Below are 18,791 nucleotides of genomic sequence, written 5' to 3'. Positions count from 1 at the left end.
ACCCAGAAGTGGTTTTGCTGGATCATATGAAGGGTTTGTTCTCATTCTTCTGAGGATCCTCCATACTGTTTCCCAGAGTGGGTGCATTAATTTGCAATCCCACCAACAATGTATTAGAGTCCCACTTCTCCACATCCTCACCAGCACTTGTTGTTGTTTGTGTTTTGTATGATTGCCATTCTCATTGGAATGAGGTGAAATCTCAGGGTAGTTTTGATTTGTATCTCTCTGATTGCTAATGATGTTGGACATATTTATACATTTATTGGCCATATGAATTTCTTCTCTTTTGAAGTGTCTATTTAGTTCACTTGTCCATTCTTTTATTGGGTTATTTGTTTTCTTAGCAGTGAGTTTCTTGAGTTCTCTGTATATTCTAGATATTAGTCCTCTATCAAGGAGTAGCTGACAAAAATTTTCTTCCATTCTGTCAGTTCCCTGTTGAGGTTCTTGATAATTTCCTTTGCTGTACAGAAACTCCTCAGTTTAATTCAATCCCACATATTGACCTGCCTTTTAGTTTCTTGTGCCTTTGGGGTCTTGTTGAGAAAGTTTTTACCTGTGCCTATGTGTTGAAGTGTTGGACAGGGTCTCGTTAAGTTGTTGAGGTGGACCTCAAACTTGCAACTCTCCTGTCTTGGCCTCCCAAGTGCTAGAATTACAGGCCTGGGCCACCACACCCAGCAATATAAAAATGATTCTTTCTAGCTAGGTGTGGTAATGCACACTTGTAATCTCAGTACTTGGGAGGCTGAGACAGGAGGATCCCAGAATCACAGCCAACCTCAGTTACTTAGCGAGGCCCTCCACAACTTACTGAGACCCTGTTTCAAAATAAAAAATAAAAATGGGGTTGGGGGTGTAGCTTATAGATAAAATGTCCCTGGCTTCAAACCCCAGTTCAGACCCGCAAAAAAACAAAATTCTTTCTATTGAAGATGCACACCCCCTTGATCTGACCAATCTCTGATGCCTCCCAAGGTGTCAGATAGTAATGACTAAAAGGACTTTTTTCCACCTGGCAAAAGAAAATGCATAGAAAGTTCACCAGTCTAAACGCTCTAGCTAACTTCATCGGTAGCCACCTGTACAGTTGACCTTTAATACAACACTGAAGCTATGTGCTGGCAAGGTAGGTGTGCTTTGTGGTCAAGCACGAGATTCAGCTACCCTAGAATCTCTTTCCCATAGTGACAGAAATGCTTTTACTTGATAGCCTTTCACTGCTATAAACAAAAGTACTACACATCTGAAAGCCACCTCTGGTGGGGGTTTGGGAGGGCAGGCATGATAGAAACAGACTTTTTTTGGTATTAGATATTGAATTCAGGGGTATTCTACCTATAAGCTGCACCCCACACTTTATTTCTTTTTCACTTTGAAACAGGGTTTCACTAAGCTGTTGAGGCTGTCCTTTAATCTGTAGTCCTTCCTGTACTGGGATTACAGGCATGTGCCACCATACCTACCCGGGATAGACTTTTTCTATAAACAATCAGAAAGCAAACTGTTAGGCTGCAGGTCAGTCTCCTTGTCACGACTCAGCTCTGGCATGAGAGAATGAAAACCACCACCAACGTATAACCGGATGAACGGAGTGAATGTGGCTGTGTAGCATAAAACTTTATTTATAACAACAATTAGAGATCTTGGTGAGCTGCACATGCCCATAATCCTAATCCTTGGGAGGCTGAGACAGAAGGACCACAGGCTCAAGGCCAGCCTCAGCTACTTAGCAAGATGCTGTTTCGACATAAAAAGGGCTGGGGGCATAGCTTGAAGGTAGAATACCCCCTGGGTTCAATCCCCAGTAGCGAGCGCGCCCACACGCAAGCACACGTGCGTACACACACACACACACACACACACACACACACACACAGAAAAGCAGCCTGCCTGATTTGGCTGGGGGTGGGGGATGAAGCCTGTATTTTTCTGACCTCTGCTTAGTATATCAGAAACTAGGTGCAGAAACTATTCTTTATTTTCCAAAGTGGAAACTAGAGCCCGAGAGGGGTATATGTCAGGTTAGGGTTAAGAGATAAGATAAGAGAAATTTCTCAAGAGGCAAAACTTGGCAGGGGCGTGCTCTTACAATCCTCCCCTGCCATGGTGGTCCAGCTTGGGACCCACCTGGAAAAGGCCACTTGGAGGACACACAACACCAGGTGCGCTCAGCTCGGTCTGCCTCAGCCCAGCCTTGGGTCAAAAACTGTGATAAAAGAAGAGAAGAGAAAAGAAAAGAAAAAAAAAGAATGTGTTTTGATAAAGAACAAGAGCCAGGAACACCTTGTCTTACTTTGCACCTTCCATATTCCAAGTTATAGGTTAGACTGTTGCTTGAAGAACTTACTGGTAATGTAATAACTGGCACCAGTGATTCATGGGTCTCTTCACAGACACTGTAAATCCTGAGAGGTGCCTCCAGCTAGAGCTAGGATGCCTTTCGCCCCTTAGCCCACCGGATGAGAGGCAGGCGATTACATAAAGCTAACTACTTGCTAGGCCCAAGAGACTACTTGGTCCACAAATGGATACTCTGCACTCAAGTGGAGTATTTATTATTATTTTGATGACAATATAAGCATAGCATCCTTTGGTTTTTGGTACTGATGATTGAACCCAGGGGCATTCTCTCCAACTACATCTCCAGTCCTTTTTATTTTATTTTATTTTTTATTTTGAAACAAGGCCTTGCTAAATTATCTGGGGTCTCACTAATTTGCTGGGTCTGGCTTCCAACCTGTGATCCTTCTGTCTCAGCCTCCCAAGCACTGGGATTACAGGCATGGAACACCGTGCCTGGAGATAGCATGCTTATTCTGAGGATCTTTGCATGCTGGAGAGAAGTTGCTAGAAAAATTTTCAACCCGTCTGCTCTGAAAATTATTCATACATTATCTACCAGAGCCAAAAGGGAGAGAGCTGTAGGAATAATATTTTTTGCTCAAATTTCTTCTTGACTTCTGTCTTCATTCCCATTCTTTATCCCAATCCCAGGGCTCAGGGGGTTTCATCTGCTTCCTTCTTTCTGTGATTATTAGGTTTGTGTTTTTTGTTTGTTTCTTTGTTTGGGTTTGGGTTTTTTTGTTGTTGTTTGGTTTTTTCTGTATTTGACTGGTTCCCATGCCAACTTCCTTTCACCTTTGAAAGGAAAGAGCATTTAAAGAAAAAAAGAAAAATAAACAAGAAGTATAAAAAAGGTGATAGCCAGGTGTGGTGGCGCACACTTGTAATCCCAGGACTTGGGAGGCTGAGACGGGGATCACGAGTTCACAGCCAGCCTCAGCTACTTAGTGCGGCCCTTCGCAACTTAGTGAGACCCTGTTTCAAAATAAAGAACTAAAAAATAGGGCTGCGGGTGTAACTTGGAGGTAAAATGCTTCTGGGTTCAATCCCTAGTACCACAGAGAGGAGGAAGGAAGGAAGGAAGGAAGGAAGGAAGGAAGGAAGGAAGGAAGGAAGGAAGGAAGGGAGGGAGGGAAAAAGGGAAAAGAAATATGAAAATGGGTGGAACAACTCTGTACCATAGGCATCAAAACCTTAAGAGCTGGTTTGTTTGTATTAAACAGGCTTATTAGATCCTAAACCATAAACTGCATCAACCTGGCAGGAACATCATGGAGTTTATAGTCCAGTTGCAGAGACAGACAATTCAACTGTCACAGCGGGGCGCAGCAAAGGCTGCGAGAAGCAGGGGAAGCACAGGAAATGCCCACAGAGCTGGGCCAGAGGCCCTTCCCACCTTTTCCTGAAACGTGTGTTGCAGGAACATCCCCCAAGAACAGCGAGAGCAAGACAGGGAGCGTGTGAGCCGCCTTGCACGCGCAGGGAGCCCATTCGGGGTTTCCCACCCTCTGCCCAGGAAACTAACTTGGGCCTTCCCTTTAGATCCTGGACAGCCTGGGCCTGGGGTCCTCCGGCCCACCCATCCCACCTTCCGCCTTGTTCTCCATCATCTCCTACCCCGTGAAGCGGCTGCCCTTGGCCCCCACAGACAACCTGAAGTATTTCGTGTTTGTCCTCCCACCCTCCGATGAGCTCTCCCTGATGGACGAGAAGAAGGAAGGGGAGGGAGAATCCGAGATCTTCTCCAGCTCCAACATGACGAAGGTAACGCCTCGTGGTGGCTGGTGCTCCTGACCGTGGCAGGACAGCACCAAAATCTAAGTCTGGTGCAACCGTGGTATCCTGGGGTGCACTGGGGACCCCTCCTGAGGACCCAGCCCTCACCACCTCGCCCCACACCTTCCCTGCATCAGACTCCTCTTCCCAGAAGAAGCCCGAACAGGATGGCTCTTCACCTTCCAGCCTTCCCAGGCCAGGAGGACTAGGGAACTTGACGCATTGCTGGAAAGCTCTTCTAGAAAAATAAGCAAGACTAACTCTTTTAAAAGCTAGGAAAATGTATTACAAAACCAAAATGGTTTACACGGTGCATTAAGAATACACAGACAGCCGGGCGTGGTGGCGCACGCTTGTAGTCCCCGCGTTTGGGTGGCGGAGACAGGAGGATCGCACAGGTTCGAAGCCAGCTGCGCTGGCTTTAGGAGACCCTGCTTCCAAATAAAAATATATATAAAAAAGAGGTGTCTGGGAGTGTAGCCCAGAGGTAAAAGGGTTTCCAGGAACCCCAGTACCACAAAAAAAAAAAGAATACACAGACAAAGTGTTCCATGTTTTTAAAGTACTAAAAGAACAACAAAAAATAATAATAAAGAATACACAGACCAACAGATGTGAGTTAAGGGAACACAACCCCAGGGAAAGAATAGATTGTTGAAGAAATGACGGTGGGAAGATTGGATATTTGGGCTTCAGCCACTTTTTACCTCTTCGCCTTGCAAAATGCTAAAATAAATTCCAGCTAGATTCAAAATTTACGTGATCACAATAAAATCCTGTAATCATAGAATAAAACCAGGCACAGTGGCTCATGCCTGTAATCCCAGTACTTGAGAGGCCAGGACAGGATGATCACAGTTCACGGCCAGCCTCAGCTACTTAGTGAGGCCCCTCCACAACATAGGCCTTGTTTCAAAATAAAATATAAAATAGGGCTAGGGGTAGAGCTTGGAGATAGAATGTCCCTGGGTTCAATCCCCAGTACCATAAATAAGTATTTACACACAACTAATAGAATAAACCACAAATGGAACTAGATCCAGGCAATAACATGCAGAAGCATGCATATTAAAATTGTAGAGGAGATTTTAATACTTGGGGAGAATTAAATTTTAATCTCTATACACATCCTTCTACTAACCATGCACCTGTGCAAAGAAAATAAATAAAACCACCCAAGAGCCTGCCTAACTCATAGTGAGGTGGCAGAGGCTGCCCCCTACTTTTTTTTTTTTTTTTTGGTGGTACTGGGGTTCCTGGCAGCCCTTCTACCTCTGGGCTACACTCCCAGACACCTATTTTATATTTTTTATTTGGAAACAGGGTCTCTTAAGCCAGCACGGCTGGCTTTGAACCTGCAGGATCCTCCTGTCTCCGCCCCCCCCCAAGCACGGGGATTACAAGCGTGCGCCACCACACCCAGCGGCTGCCCCCTACTTTAAGGGGCAATCAGTGAGAAGTCAGCACCCGGGGCCCAGCAGGATGGAGCAGAGCATCCATGGGGAAATTCTAAAGGAAAAAGATAAAGAGGAAAAACGCTCTCACCCTCATCAGAGGCGACTATTTCACCAACCCCTTACTCTGAAAACTAGCCTTATAAAGAAAATAATTAAGGACCTTTAACCTCTGATTTTAGTGGAAACTCCATTTCATCTGCAATTGACAAAGGAAAGCTCTTCTCACAGTCTAGAAGAATGACAGCTTAAAACCAGAGAACTGAAGGTAGAATTAGGAAATCACCATTTTGTTATCCCCAGTGAAATCATTGATTAAGGAGTCTCATGGGGCAGATTGGGGCACGCCTGTAATCCTAGCACTTGGGAGGCTGAGACAGGAGAATCACAGGTTTATGGGTAGCCTCAGCAACTTGTCAAGACCTCAGCAACTTAGCAAGATCCTGTTTAAAAATAAAATAAAATAAGGCTGGGGATGTAGCTTGGAGAGGTGGCATAGCGCTAGGTTCAATCCCCAGTACAACACACACACACACACACACACACACACACACACACACACACACAAAGGCTTCTCAGTGGGTACAGTTGGGGATTGTTGGGAAATGTTGGAGAACAAGACACACCAGCCAGAATATAATCCCACAGGTGACTGGCTAAATGCAAAGAGAAGTTTGTGCTTTATAATGAACGGTGAGCTGCTGTCAGCCTAGTGAGCAGGCTTCATACCTGTGACCCTGAGTCAGTCCAATACTGCTGTCCCTTGTGCTGGAGTATGAAGCACAGGGCATCACCTGCGAATCAAATCAAGCTTTTAAGCTAATTTTCAACTTACAGGAAGAACAGGAAAGACACGAACGAGTTAAATGGTGCTGTGAAAAGTCAGGAAAATGCAGACTATAGGATATGCCAAAAAAAAAAAAAAAGAAAAAGAAAACACATAAGGCCAGGCGTGGTGGTACACGCTTGTCATCCCCGCGCTTGGGAGGCTGAGACAGGAAGATCGCACAGGTTCAGAGCCAGCCTCGCTGGCTTTAGAGACCCTGTTTCCAAATAAAAATATAAAAATAGGTCTGGGAGTGTAGCCCGGAGGTAGAAGGGCTTCCAGGAACCCCAGTACCACCAAAAAAAAAAAAAAAAAAAACCCATAGATCTAGGCTCTCCAAAAAGTCAGTATGATTGGGATGGGGTAGGAAGGTCCAGATTGAAAGATACTAAACCCAAAGTTTGATCTCAAGCACCAAAAAAAAAAAAAGATACTAAAGAAATGTTATTCTAAAAACACAAGGACAAATGGTTATAAAAAGACAGGCCTGAGACAAACAGGAAAATTTTATTATGGCCTTTGTGCTGGGATATTATGGAATTATTGTTCAATGTCCAGGGCGTGATGGTGGTATTGTGGTAATACAGGAGAAGGGCCTTGCGCTGAGAAGACACAAGCCTAAAATGTTTAGAGTCAAAGAGCCACCATCTGCCTGCAGTCAGAAAAAACAAAAAATAGATAAAATAAAGATGACTAAATGTTACCAACTGTTCAAACTAGTTATTATTGTAATCGGCCTTCAACTTTGAAAGTTTCTAAAATAAAATGGTAAAAATGATAAATAGATTAACAGACAGAAAAAAAGAAATATTTTTAACAAGAAACATAAAAGTCCCACTAGACAAATGGGAACTTCTTATAAAACATGACAGATTAAATGTGTGTTTATTTCTACTACTTTCCAAATTAGTAAGAGAAAATTTTTAAATGTCCAGCCGGGCGTGGTGGTACACGCTTGTAATCCCCGCACTTGGGAGGCAGGAGAAAGGAGGATCGCGCAGGTTCGAAGCCAGGCTCGCTGGCTCAAGAGACCCTGTTTCCAAATTAAAAAAAATAAAAAATAGGTGTCTGGGAGTGTAGCCCAAAGGTAGAAGGGTTTCCAGGGACCCCAGTACCACCAAAAATAAAATAAAACAAATAAATGTGTAAGTCCTAAAAAACAGAGAGAAGGGGAGAGGAAGGTAGTGGGGAATAGACTATGCCAGCAAAATACTGGAAATGAGATGGCGAGCGGGGAAGCTGGCAGCGGCCAAGTGCTGCCGGAACTGAAACCCAGGTCCTACACGCTCCCTGCCAACTTCAGAATTGCCCTAATGTTCCAGCCTTCTTCCCAGGAAGGAGGGCGCCATCTTGTTGCTGACAGGTGAAGCTGGGCCTTCCTTCTTGCAGTAGCAAGCCCCCGCAGCACCTCACCAGGGACTGCAGCCATGCCGTGGGCATCTGTCTTTGTTGGTGCCTACACTAAGATTAGTATTTAAGACCTTGTGCTCATTTTTTATTAAGGCTCAAGAGGAGCAGAGCACCTCATCTAAGGGGGGCAAACAGAAATTAAAAGAAAAAGTAGAACAAGCCCGTGAGTCGCAGAAGGAGAAGCGGCGCATGGCCTTCAGGAAGGGCCTTGCTGGCGGCCCTCCTGGGGCCATTACCCCTCTGTCGGACATAGACCAGAACAGCCTCGGCGGGCAGCACTCCCAGGAGAAATTCGTCAGGTGGGCCTCCTCCCAGCAGCCCAGGGCGGGAAATGCCAAAGCCCCAAGTTGAGGGTGGGGGCACCAGAGGGAGCAGGGCTGTCCTGCCTCTAGGATCCTGGGGCCTGCCATTCCTAACCCCAGCAGGACAGGACTTGCCCTGGGCCCTTCCACAGTCCTATCTTGGCAGGAAGAAAGCACTCTTCTTTTAAAAGCCCTCCTGGTCGTGGCAGGCTGAATCACTTCCGGTGGATCGTGCCAGCCAATGGAGAGGTGACCTTGCGAGTTCACTTCTCATCAAATGATCTGGGCAACTTTGACCAAACATTTAACTTCGAGATCCTCGGAACTCGCTCCCAGTACCAGCTTTACTGCCGAGGTGATTGCACTTACCCGTACATCTGCCGGGATCCAAAGTAAGTGTGCTCTATTCTAAAAGGAAAGGTGGGCCAGTCAGTTTGGGTGTCCCCCACCCCAGGGTAGTGTGAACAAGGCAGCTCTTAGTAATAACATGGAATTGGGACTGTATCCCAGACCCTCTTGCTGTGTCTGGCTTCAGTATCTCAGATATTGACGAGGAGCCACAGGAATACATATCACAAGGTAGACCCAGACTAAGGTCAAATCATAAGAAGCATAAGAGAGGAGGGAAAAATGAAGGTACCTTGCATATTTAACTATTAAGCATTTTCATATTGATTCTAGGCTTTTCATCCTATAATATAAATATCCGTATGAATCTTCATGAACGGGCTTTTGTCTGAGCTACTAAGCCCACCGTGTGGTTTTATGTACCCCATAAAGCACCCAATGAAGCAAGCCAGCAGGGTGGCTCCTTGGAGGAAAGGACCTTTTCATTGCTTCCACTGAGAGGAGCTTCTTTTGCATTCTCACCAAAGAACCCTATTGCACATGGACCTCAGGAGCTAATTAATGTCCATCAGAACTAATTTTCCATAGTGATTTTGGGGACTCTCCTAGATGGGTGCACTAGAGCCCTATCACCCACCCTCACTATGGAAGACACCACTGGGAGGCCTTTTTTTTCTCAAGTTCAAGCCATACTGACTCCTCTCGGGGTGGGAGGATGGGGATAGAGGCTCCCTAAGGGTCCTCAAATTAAGAGTCGCCATCTTGGACCCTTTGCTGGACAGGGAGTGCCGACCGAGTTCACGTACATATCCCGTGGCGCCCCTGGGCTCCCACTCACACGGCCTCCTCCCCTCTCCTCTTCCCCTGTGCTCAGAGTGGTGTTCCCTCAGCGGAAGAAGGACATGAAGCCAAATGATGTCATCTTTAAGAAGTACATTATGAGCATGGAGAGGTTTTACTTCGGACCACTGCTTTGTGGAAAAACAAGAGATAAGTAAGCGTTCCATGCCTTCAAAGCAGATTTCAGACTCTGCTTGGTTGGGCTCACCAAGAGGAGAGGAGAGTCTATGTAGACGCAGATTTTGCTGATGGTGCCTCAGTTAGCCCCAAACCACAAATCAGGTTCTTATGTCCCAAGTTTCTGTTTAAACACCCAGATAAATCGGGTACCACTTTGCCAGGAAAGCCTGTGAGAGGGCTCGATTTTGGAGGCATGGCGCAACAGTGTGCTTTGGGATGTGCCAAGTTGGAGGTGCTTGGGAGATATCTCTAGGAGCCACATAACACCGAGAATATATGTGGTTTGGATTCTCAAAGGTGAGATCTTCAAGACAAGCCATAGGTGTGGATGAGATAGGCTAAGAAGAGATCACACGGTAAGAAGGACCAAAGTGAGAGCCCGAGACCCTCACCACGCACGAGAGGGGGAGCCAGCAGGGGCGATGAGAGGGCGGGCCAGCGCTGTGGAGGGGCCCCGGGACGGCGGTGTCATGGACCCGTGAGAACAGGGAAGAGTCGGCTACGTTGAATGGTGCAGAAAGGGCAGGAAGATGAAGGCAGAGATATCACAGAGTTCAACAACTGGGAGGTCATCGGGCCCTTACAAAGAGTCCTTTGGGGGGGGTTCTTTCTTTCTTTTTCCTGAGGATTGAACCCAGAGCCATTCTGCCTCCAACTTATACCCTCCGTTTTGTGGGATATTTATTATTATTATTATTATTATTATTATTATTATTATTACTATCATCATCATCATCATCATCATCATTATTATTTTGAAACAGGGTCTCATTAAGTTTCTGAAGCTGGCCTTGAACCTGCAATCTTCCTGTCTCAGCCTCCCAAGCACTAGGATTACAGGCATTCACCACCACGCCTAGCTCTGTGTGTGTGTGTGTGTGTGTGTGTGTGTGTGTGTGTGTGTAATTTTATTGGTGCACATAATTATGCATCATAGTGAGATTCAAAGTGATATACTACTTAGGCACACACCACTTGGTGGGTTTCCCCCCAGACCCCACCCCGCTTCCCCCTTGCTCCTTTCCTTACATGTCAGTGAGATGGGTAATAATGCCTTCAGCTATGAGCAAAACATTATCTGTCTCCTTCTTCAAGCCTCCCTCCACCTCCTTCTGCCTCTTCTGATTCCCTGCCGTTACTCTAGGTCTCTCTCCTGATTTGTTTCGAGTCCCTTTCTGTCCCTCTTTCCTCCCTGGCTTCCACATAAGAGAGAAAAAAAGTGTGACTTGACTTTCTTAGTCTAGCTTCTCTCCCTTAGCATAATGTTCTAAAGTTCCATCTGTTTTCCTACAAATGACATAATTTAGCTCTTCTTCATAGCTGGATAAAACTCCACTGTATGTATACACCACATTTTCTTTACCCACTCATCTGCTGACAGACACCTTTGGGGAGATTTCTGAGAGTGAACCCCAAATTAAATCGTAGCAACTTAGAGAGACCCCGTTTCAAACTTTTTTAAAGGGACAGTGATGCAGCTCTGAGGTAGGAATGCCTCTGGGTTTAATCCCAATCCCCCCCACACACAAAAAATAGATTATCAAGCAGAATTGGGGGGCCCAGTGAGGCTGATTAGAATAAAGTTCTAGTGATACTAATTTTTCAATTTACACACATTTCTTATTGTATAGACCAGGAGGTAAGATGGGAAATGGAACATGGGTCCCCACAGGTCTCTATTCAATCCCGTGCTTGCTGTGATAAGTAGAGTGTGCCTGTTTTGTGCATCCTTGCCGTGCTACAGGCGGCCTCTGTCCTCTACTGTCTTAGCGCCTCCAGTTTATGTCCTGAGATGCTGGACTAGGAAGCGGAGACTAAGAGGGTTTGCTGAGGTTGGTAGAAGTCCGTAAAGCCCCACAGAGGGCCTGGAAAGGAAGAGGAGCAAAGTCAGGCGAATAGACAGGATGGATAGAGAAGCCCAGGAATAGAAATCGGGGGGTGATGGCTACTCAGAGAGGCTTGTGTGGGGGACACCACTGGAATCAGGGATGTGGGGCCAGAGCAGTGATCGGGGAACGTGATTACGATGGCTCAAAACAAAGCCCAGTGCAAACGGGTATTGTTCGTTTACTCGTATAACCTTGCTGAGCCTTGGTGTCCTCAAATCGTAGCACCCACCACACAGATGCGCGAGTTCTGAACTGAGTAATGCACGTGAAACCTCTGCACAGCACTGGATAATGAGGTAGAGGTAGAGGTCGCTGCCCCTTTCACATCTGTTCACACCACCATCAAAGCTTTGCCAGCTGTGTCCGCTCCCTAACCTCCGCTCTCATCTCCAATGATGCACATCTTTCCTCCTGGAGCCTTCTCCTGCGGGTCCTTTTCTGCTCCTTATCATTATCTGAGCATCTCCCAGTGGCCTGGTACTGGACTCTGGTTTTTTCTTACGGCACTAAGGAACAGAAGCCAGGGAAGGTGGTCATACACCTTTGTTCTCCTAATAGTTAAGGGAAAGTAGGGAAGAACAGGCTCCCTACTTTATTAAGATAAAGTAAGGCCCCCTCGATGGTGCAGCTCCCCGAGACAACACACCCACAGATGGGGATGCTGGCCCTTGTCAGGAGGAGGGACCATCATCTCATACAGGGGGATTTCTCCCTACGGTACTAAGGAACAGAAACAGCTTGTTAATAGTAAACAAGGCCAGATGTGTCCACTTGAGAACAGTAACATTCTATGTGGATGTGCTAGAAGGTGAATGAGACAGATGGGAAATAGCAAGGGGTTCAAATGATAATCTCTCCCGGGGATATAAGCAGGTGGAAAGATAAATCACATATTTCTCAAAATTCTTTGCAATAAGAATAACTACTGTTTACTGGGCCTTTGATGTCTCCAGCTGTCCTAAGAGCTTCAAGGTGCATAATCTCACTTACTTCTCGGCAACCCCAAGAGGTACAGCCATCCCATTTCAGAGGCGAGACCAGGGCTTTGAGGGTCTGGTTTTAAGGCATGTTCTCAGAGACAAGGCTTTACAACGACCGAGCGTATGTTCTTAGCCACACTGCCACCACCTCGGTTTAGTAAGCTCTGTCCTTTTGAATTGCCTTACCCTTCACAGGCTCCTTTCCCACCGCAGTTCACATTTGCTCCTCACCGCTGCCTCCCCATTCCTGCTCATTTCCAGATACAAGTCATCCCTGTTCCCAGGCAACGTGGAGATGCTGACAATACTGAACAGTTCCCCGATGACAGTAGAAGCGTACTTCTGTCTGCAGAATGATGTTCGAGCCAGCACCTACTTTCTGGAGCCTGTCAACATGACTCTGAAACCCAATGAGAAGCAGGTCGAAGCCCACCAGGGCAAGGCTGTCTTGGGGAATTTGAGGCCCAAGTGTCTTTGGAGTAAATACGCTTTGTTTTGACTCTTCCATCAGATGCTAAACGTTTGGGCCTACCCGACTGCCGTTGGTACCTTTGAAGACAGCATCGTGTGCTGTATCAAGGAGAACCCGGAGCCAGCTGTCTTCAAACTAAGCTGCCAAGGGATCCGTCCAGAATTAGAGCTGGAGCCCAGGCAATTGCACTTTGACCGGCTCTTGCTGCACAGGTCAGAGTTTGAGATGATGCCAGGACTGGAAGGGGATCTAAAGAACAGTTAATCGTAGGGTGGCCAGCTCATCCTAATTCATTCTGAATCATCCCTGATTTTAGCACTGAAATTCTCCTATCCTGGGAAACTCCTTGGTCCCAGGTAAACCGAGATGGGTCACAGGTTAACTTGGACTCAGTGGATAAACTTCAACAGGATTCCCCAAAGACTAACCGGATTCCCTTCAGATCAGTTGCTAAAAGTATGGGCATATTTTCATTTTTCTCAGAAGGACCAGCTTTCTTCATGTTCTCAAAGTGGTTCATTACCTACAAGGTTAACAATATTTGCTCTAGCAATTAGAACACAGAGAACACCAGACAAAACCTAGAAATTATTCATTGGAATTGCATGAGATTCTAAGTAGAGATTGTTTATTCCTGAGGCTCCTGGAAGATAATATGTTGTGCATACTGACTAGTTAGCTAAGTAATCTTGGAAATAACCAGAAGTGATGTTCTGACCACCATGAAGAAGTCCACACCAGAGGCACGGTGACTGTCAAGCAGGTGGCCTGGGTTGTAGTCTAAGTTCTTCCTAGGTCATATGAGATTAATAATATTAGTTATTGTTATTAAACACATTCTACTAATGTGCCAAAGTATCATCATGTAATTACAACTGAGCTACCTCAGTTTCTCCCCCTGTGCAAGGATGATGATTAGGTCATTTTCAGAAGCCGACGCCAGTCTTAACGATGGCAGTCCTGAGTCGGTGGATGAGAGCTGCCTGCCAGCCATCTACCAGCCCAGTTCAGTTTCCCATCTCAAAGTTACTGTTGATGATTCTCAACTCTCACACTGCAAAGCTCCCTCCCCTTTTGAAGGCATATTGCCCTTTTAACGCATAAAAGTTTACGTTTCGCAGGAGTGCATGACTTCTGACTGAGGACAAAACCTTGAGAGTCAGGCAAGCAGGTAGGGCAGGTGGGAAGATAGGGCTCTTGCTTCAAGATGGGGGAAAAGAAGGAGAAGGTTGCTTTTCCTGCATAAAATCAGAAAAGCTTGGCTTTGATTCAGCCCTGTTCTATGGGTATTTGCCACATACCTGTCACACGCTGTTGAGAGAACCATGTCAGCCCCTGGGGACCCTCCAGTCTGGTGAAGAAATTAAACACCTAAGAAGAACTAAGTACATGATACAGAGCAAGCCATCTTAGGCACATTAATGTTGAGTGATCAACATAAGCCAGCCCAAAGATGCCCAAGATTTTAGAATTCACAAACACATTGACATTAAATCAACTATCAAAAATACTATCCAAACTCAGAATGAAACACTGGAGCAAGATGAACAAATACACTGAGAACCTCATCAGAGAAATGGGAGCTTTTATATTTATTTGTTTGTTTGTTTGTTTGTTTATTGGTGGTACCGGGGTTCCTGGAAGCCCTTCTACCTCCGGGCTACACTCCCATACCTATTTTTACATTTTTATTTGGAAACAGGGTCTCCTAAGCCAGCGAGTGTGGCTGGCTTCGAACCTGCGCGATCCTCCTGTCTCTTCCTCCCAAGTGTGGGGATTACAAGCGTGCGCCACCACGCCCGGCTTTATGGTAGCTTTTAAAAAGCAAGTGAAGCTGGCACACAGTAATGATCCCAGCATTCAGAAGGCTGCGACAGAGGGATAAGGCCAGCCTCAGAAATTTAGTGAGGCCCTCTGGCACTTTGTGAGAACCTGTTTCAAAATGATAATAATAATAAATAATGACAGGGCTGTGGGTGTAGCTCAGAGGTAGAAGGCATTCGCAGGATTAAATCCCCAGTACCAAGCCGGGTGTGGTGGCGCACCCTTGTAATCCCAGAATTCGGGAGGCTGAGACCAGAGGATTGCAGTTCGTGGACAGCCTCAGCTACTTAGTGAGGCCCTCTGCAACTCATGAGACCTGGTTTCAAAATAAAGAATAAAAAAATAGGCCTGGGGGTGTAGCTCAGAAGTCGAATGCCCCTGGGTTCCATCCCCAGACCCGCAAAATAAATAAATAATTAAATAAATAAATAAATCCGCAGTACCAAGAAATAAATAGATAAAAAGCAAATTAATATTTTATAATTGAAAAGTACAGCTGAGCAGGGTGTCGCACACCTGTAATCCCAGTACTTAAGAGACTGAGACAGAAGGATCACAGGTTCAAAGCCATCCTTAACAATTTAGTAAGACCCTATTTCAAAATAAAAATAAAATGGGGCTAGGGGTGTAGCTGGGAGGAAGAAGGCCCCTGAGATCAATGTCCAGTACCAAGAAAGGCAAGAAAGGAAAGTACAATATCCAGAACTGAAAAGCTTACAGAATGAGCGAATCTGCTATTTGGAGACAGCAGAAGAAAGAATCAGTGAGCTTGATGATTTAATATGGTTATTGAATTATATTTAACATAATTGAGTAAACTTTAAATAATTTAATATAATTATTTAAGAATAATGAGAAAAGTAGAAAACTGAGCAGAGTAGCAGTAAATGGTGGGACATCTTCAAACGATCTAACATATCCGTAACGGAGTCCCAAAAAGAAAAGAAAGAGGTAATGAAGCAAGAAAAAAAATGCTTAAAGAGTAGACAAAACTTTCCTATAGTTGGTAGAAAATCATCAGTTTAAAGGTTTTAAAGAGCTTGGCCAACCCTAAGCTGGATACATGCAGTTATAGCCAGGTCTTGCCACTAAGCTGTGACTTCAGGGCCAACAATTAAGTTCCCTAAGCATCGTTTTCTTTACGGATCACCTGGGATTCATAATATCAACTCCATCTCTTTTTCATGATGGATTAATAACCAAGAAGTAAAATGGAGCGAGGGCAAAGTGTAGAGCAGCTACTTAAAACCAAAGAGAAAGAGAAACTCCTGGAAGCAGTGAGAGGACATAAGACACTTGTAACTCTCCTCCCATCAGCAGCAGCGGAAGTCGGAGGGCGATAGAAGGCCATCATTAACGTGCTAAAAGAAAGCACCAAGCCAGCGTCTGAGAACAACATAATATCCCTCCAAATTAAGGGATTTAGCAGGCATGGTGGCGCACACTTGTAATTCCACTATGTGAGAGGCTGAGGCAGGAGGGTCATGGGTCCTGCTGAGATCAGCCTCAGCAACGTAGCAAGGCCCTCTACAACTTAGTGAGACCCTGTTTCAAAATAAAAAATAAAAAATAAAATAGAGCTGGGGTGTCCCTCAGAGGTAGAATGCCCTTGGTTCAATCCCTAGGACTATTAAAAAATAGGGGAAAATACCTAGGTAATAAAATTGAGGTAGTTTATTGCCAATATTCTTGTAATAAAAGGAATTATTTTCTGTTTAAAACACAGTAATGTCTATATATTCCCCAAAGGTTATGCATAAGAACACACATAGATAAAACAGTAAAAGTATATATGAACAAAAGAGCCACAAAGAGCCTGGCGTGGTGGCGCACGCTTGTAACCCTCATGCTCGGGAGGCTGAGACAGGAGGATCGCGCAGGTTCGAAGCCAGCCTCAGCTACTTAGTGAGGCTCTAAGCAATTTAGTGAGACCCTGTTTCCAAATAAAGTATAAAATAGGTCTGGGAGTGTAGCCCGGAGGTAGAAGGCCCCTGGGTTCCACCCCCAGTACTACACACAAAAAAAAAGAACCACAAAGAAATTCTAAATGATTTTCAGTAATCACAGTCATGCATTACATGATGTTCTGAAGGAAAATGGCATCAGATAGAAACCCAGAGATACAGGAAATACTGACATGTTGAAAATCTCAATATGTGGCTAAATGGAAAATAATTTTTCTTTTTGATTTAATTAAAAGACAATTTAATATTTGAAGTGAAAACACTGATATATCAGAGACTTATAAGGCATGTAAATGAATACATGTATAGAGAGAGATGTGCACCAATAATATCACACACACTGTGTGTTGGGGATTAAAAGAAATAGATATTTTCAAGGTTCTTTCATTTTCTAGTAAATTGTCTAACATTAATTCTAAGTAGATTCTGAGAAATGATATATATATATCTCTAGAGCAACCAGTAAAGAAAACATTTCAAAGCAGTTTAGCTAAAAGAAGGGATTGGGTTACTATGTCAGACCCACACGAATAAGAGATTCGAACTAGTATCAAACTTTGCTAAGAGTTTCAAGGATACCAACAACCAAAAGGCACTGGTGAAGAAGAAAAACGTTTGGGACGCTTTTACAACTCGCATGTTCTCCTTCATATCAGATATGTGCTTTCTGGCCCAAATTAATAGCTCAGCCTCTAAGTGAGGATTTTTTTTAAATAATTTCATTCAGCAGGGAAAACTAATTGTAAAACACATATAATTGTATCCACCAGATGGTCACTGATATGTGATATTTTCCAGGAAATCCATTACTATAAACTGAGTCTGAGTTTATTTACATAAGCAATCAGAAGCCAGGAACATCTGCTAACAACCCAAACATAAAGATGATTTTTCTAGGAAATGTCATTAGTCATTTACCATCAGATCCAGCAAACGTCAGGTTTACGAAGAGATTAGAACAGGTCACCTGCCTTCTTTCTCTTCCTGCGATCACCTCCCCGGAATCAGGGGGAAATATATTTAACCCATCCACTCTGGTAGTACTGCTAAAAAAAAAAAGAAAAAAAGAAAAGATTTGAAATGGGTCTATTAAAAAATATTTGATTAGAACAAAGAAATATAGGAAAGAAGCGAGAGAGAAATGAAAGCGGAATGAATAAATGAAAATGTCAGACACAACCTGGGTACGGTGGTGTGCATCTGTGATCCCAGTACTTGGTAGGCTGAGACAGGAGAGCGCAGGTTTGAGACCAGCCACAGCATCTTAGTGAGACCCTGCTGGAAAATAAGTGAAAGTAAAATAAAGTACGGCTGGGGATATAGCTCAGAGGTAGAATACCCGTGGGTTCAATCCCCATCACCACACACACACACACACACACACACACACACACACACACACACACTCTCTCTCTCTCTCTCTCTCTCTCTCTCTCTCACACACACACACACTCTCTCACACACACACTCTCTCTCTCTCTCTCTCTCTCTCTCTCACACACACACACACACACACACACACACACACACACAGCCCAATGTAGCAGACTTTAAGAAACATTAGCAAAGATATAAAGGAACTCACATTTCTCAATGATAAAAAAATACATTCATAAGAAATACATAATTATTAAAAAACAGATACATGCCTAATAATAGACCTTCAAAATGCATGAAGCAGGAACCAACAGAATTAAAGGGACAGATGGATAAACCCATAATCGTGGTGGGAAATTTTAATACCCTTTTCTGGAAGATTGAGAGAACAATTAGTCCCCAAAAAAATGAGTATGGGAAAGAAGATCTGAGTAGCACCATTAATGACCTTTATCTAATTAAAATTTAAAGAACAGTACACCCATCAACGACGATATTTATTTCAAGTGTGCATGGAACACAACCATAGGGTGCTGAGTCATATACTATCTCATCAAATTTAGGCTGAAAATCCTACAAAGTACATTATCTGACCTCAGTGTAATTAAGTTGTAACAAGCTTTCTCAGAGTCGGAGGAGGGAGCTAGACATTTGGAAAGAGATATTAAAATGCATCTTGTAGATTGAATTGGAATTGGAGGTGTCAGTATGAAGTATGGTGATTTTTAGTACACATCCATACACACACACACACACACACACACATACATACACATAAACGCACACACACACACACACAC

The 18,791-nt window shown here is 44.4% G+C and overlaps 1 protein-coding gene across 1 annotated transcript in view; it reads left to right on the top strand.

Moving 5' to 3' along the window:
* Positions 1 to 18,791, top strand: part of HYDIN (HYDIN axonemal central pair apparatus protein) — a gene marked incomplete at both ends in the record, with an annotated part of 366,181 nt that overhangs the window by 270,105 nt on the left and 77,285 nt on the right. Inside the window, 6 exons of the mRNA XM_080704134.1 lie at positions 3,892 to 4,113; positions 7,909 to 8,114; positions 8,327 to 8,509; positions 9,340 to 9,459; positions 12,616 to 12,775; positions 12,866 to 13,038. Coding sequence (XP_080560260.1) covers positions 3,892 to 4,113; positions 7,909 to 8,114; positions 8,327 to 8,509; positions 9,340 to 9,459; positions 12,616 to 12,775; positions 12,866 to 13,038 — 1,064 coding nt within the window. The remainder of the gene's footprint in view (positions 1 to 3,891; positions 4,114 to 7,908; positions 8,115 to 8,326; positions 8,510 to 9,339; positions 9,460 to 12,615; positions 12,776 to 12,865; positions 13,039 to 18,791) is intronic.

Source organism: Muscardinus avellanarius (assembly GCF_963383645.1).
Source record: "Muscardinus avellanarius genome assembly, chromosome: 10".
NCBI lineage: Eukaryota > Metazoa > Chordata > Mammalia > Rodentia > Gliridae > Muscardinus > Muscardinus avellanarius.
Note: the sequence above shows the minus strand (reverse complement) of the source record. Positions and strands in the feature narration are given on the sequence as shown.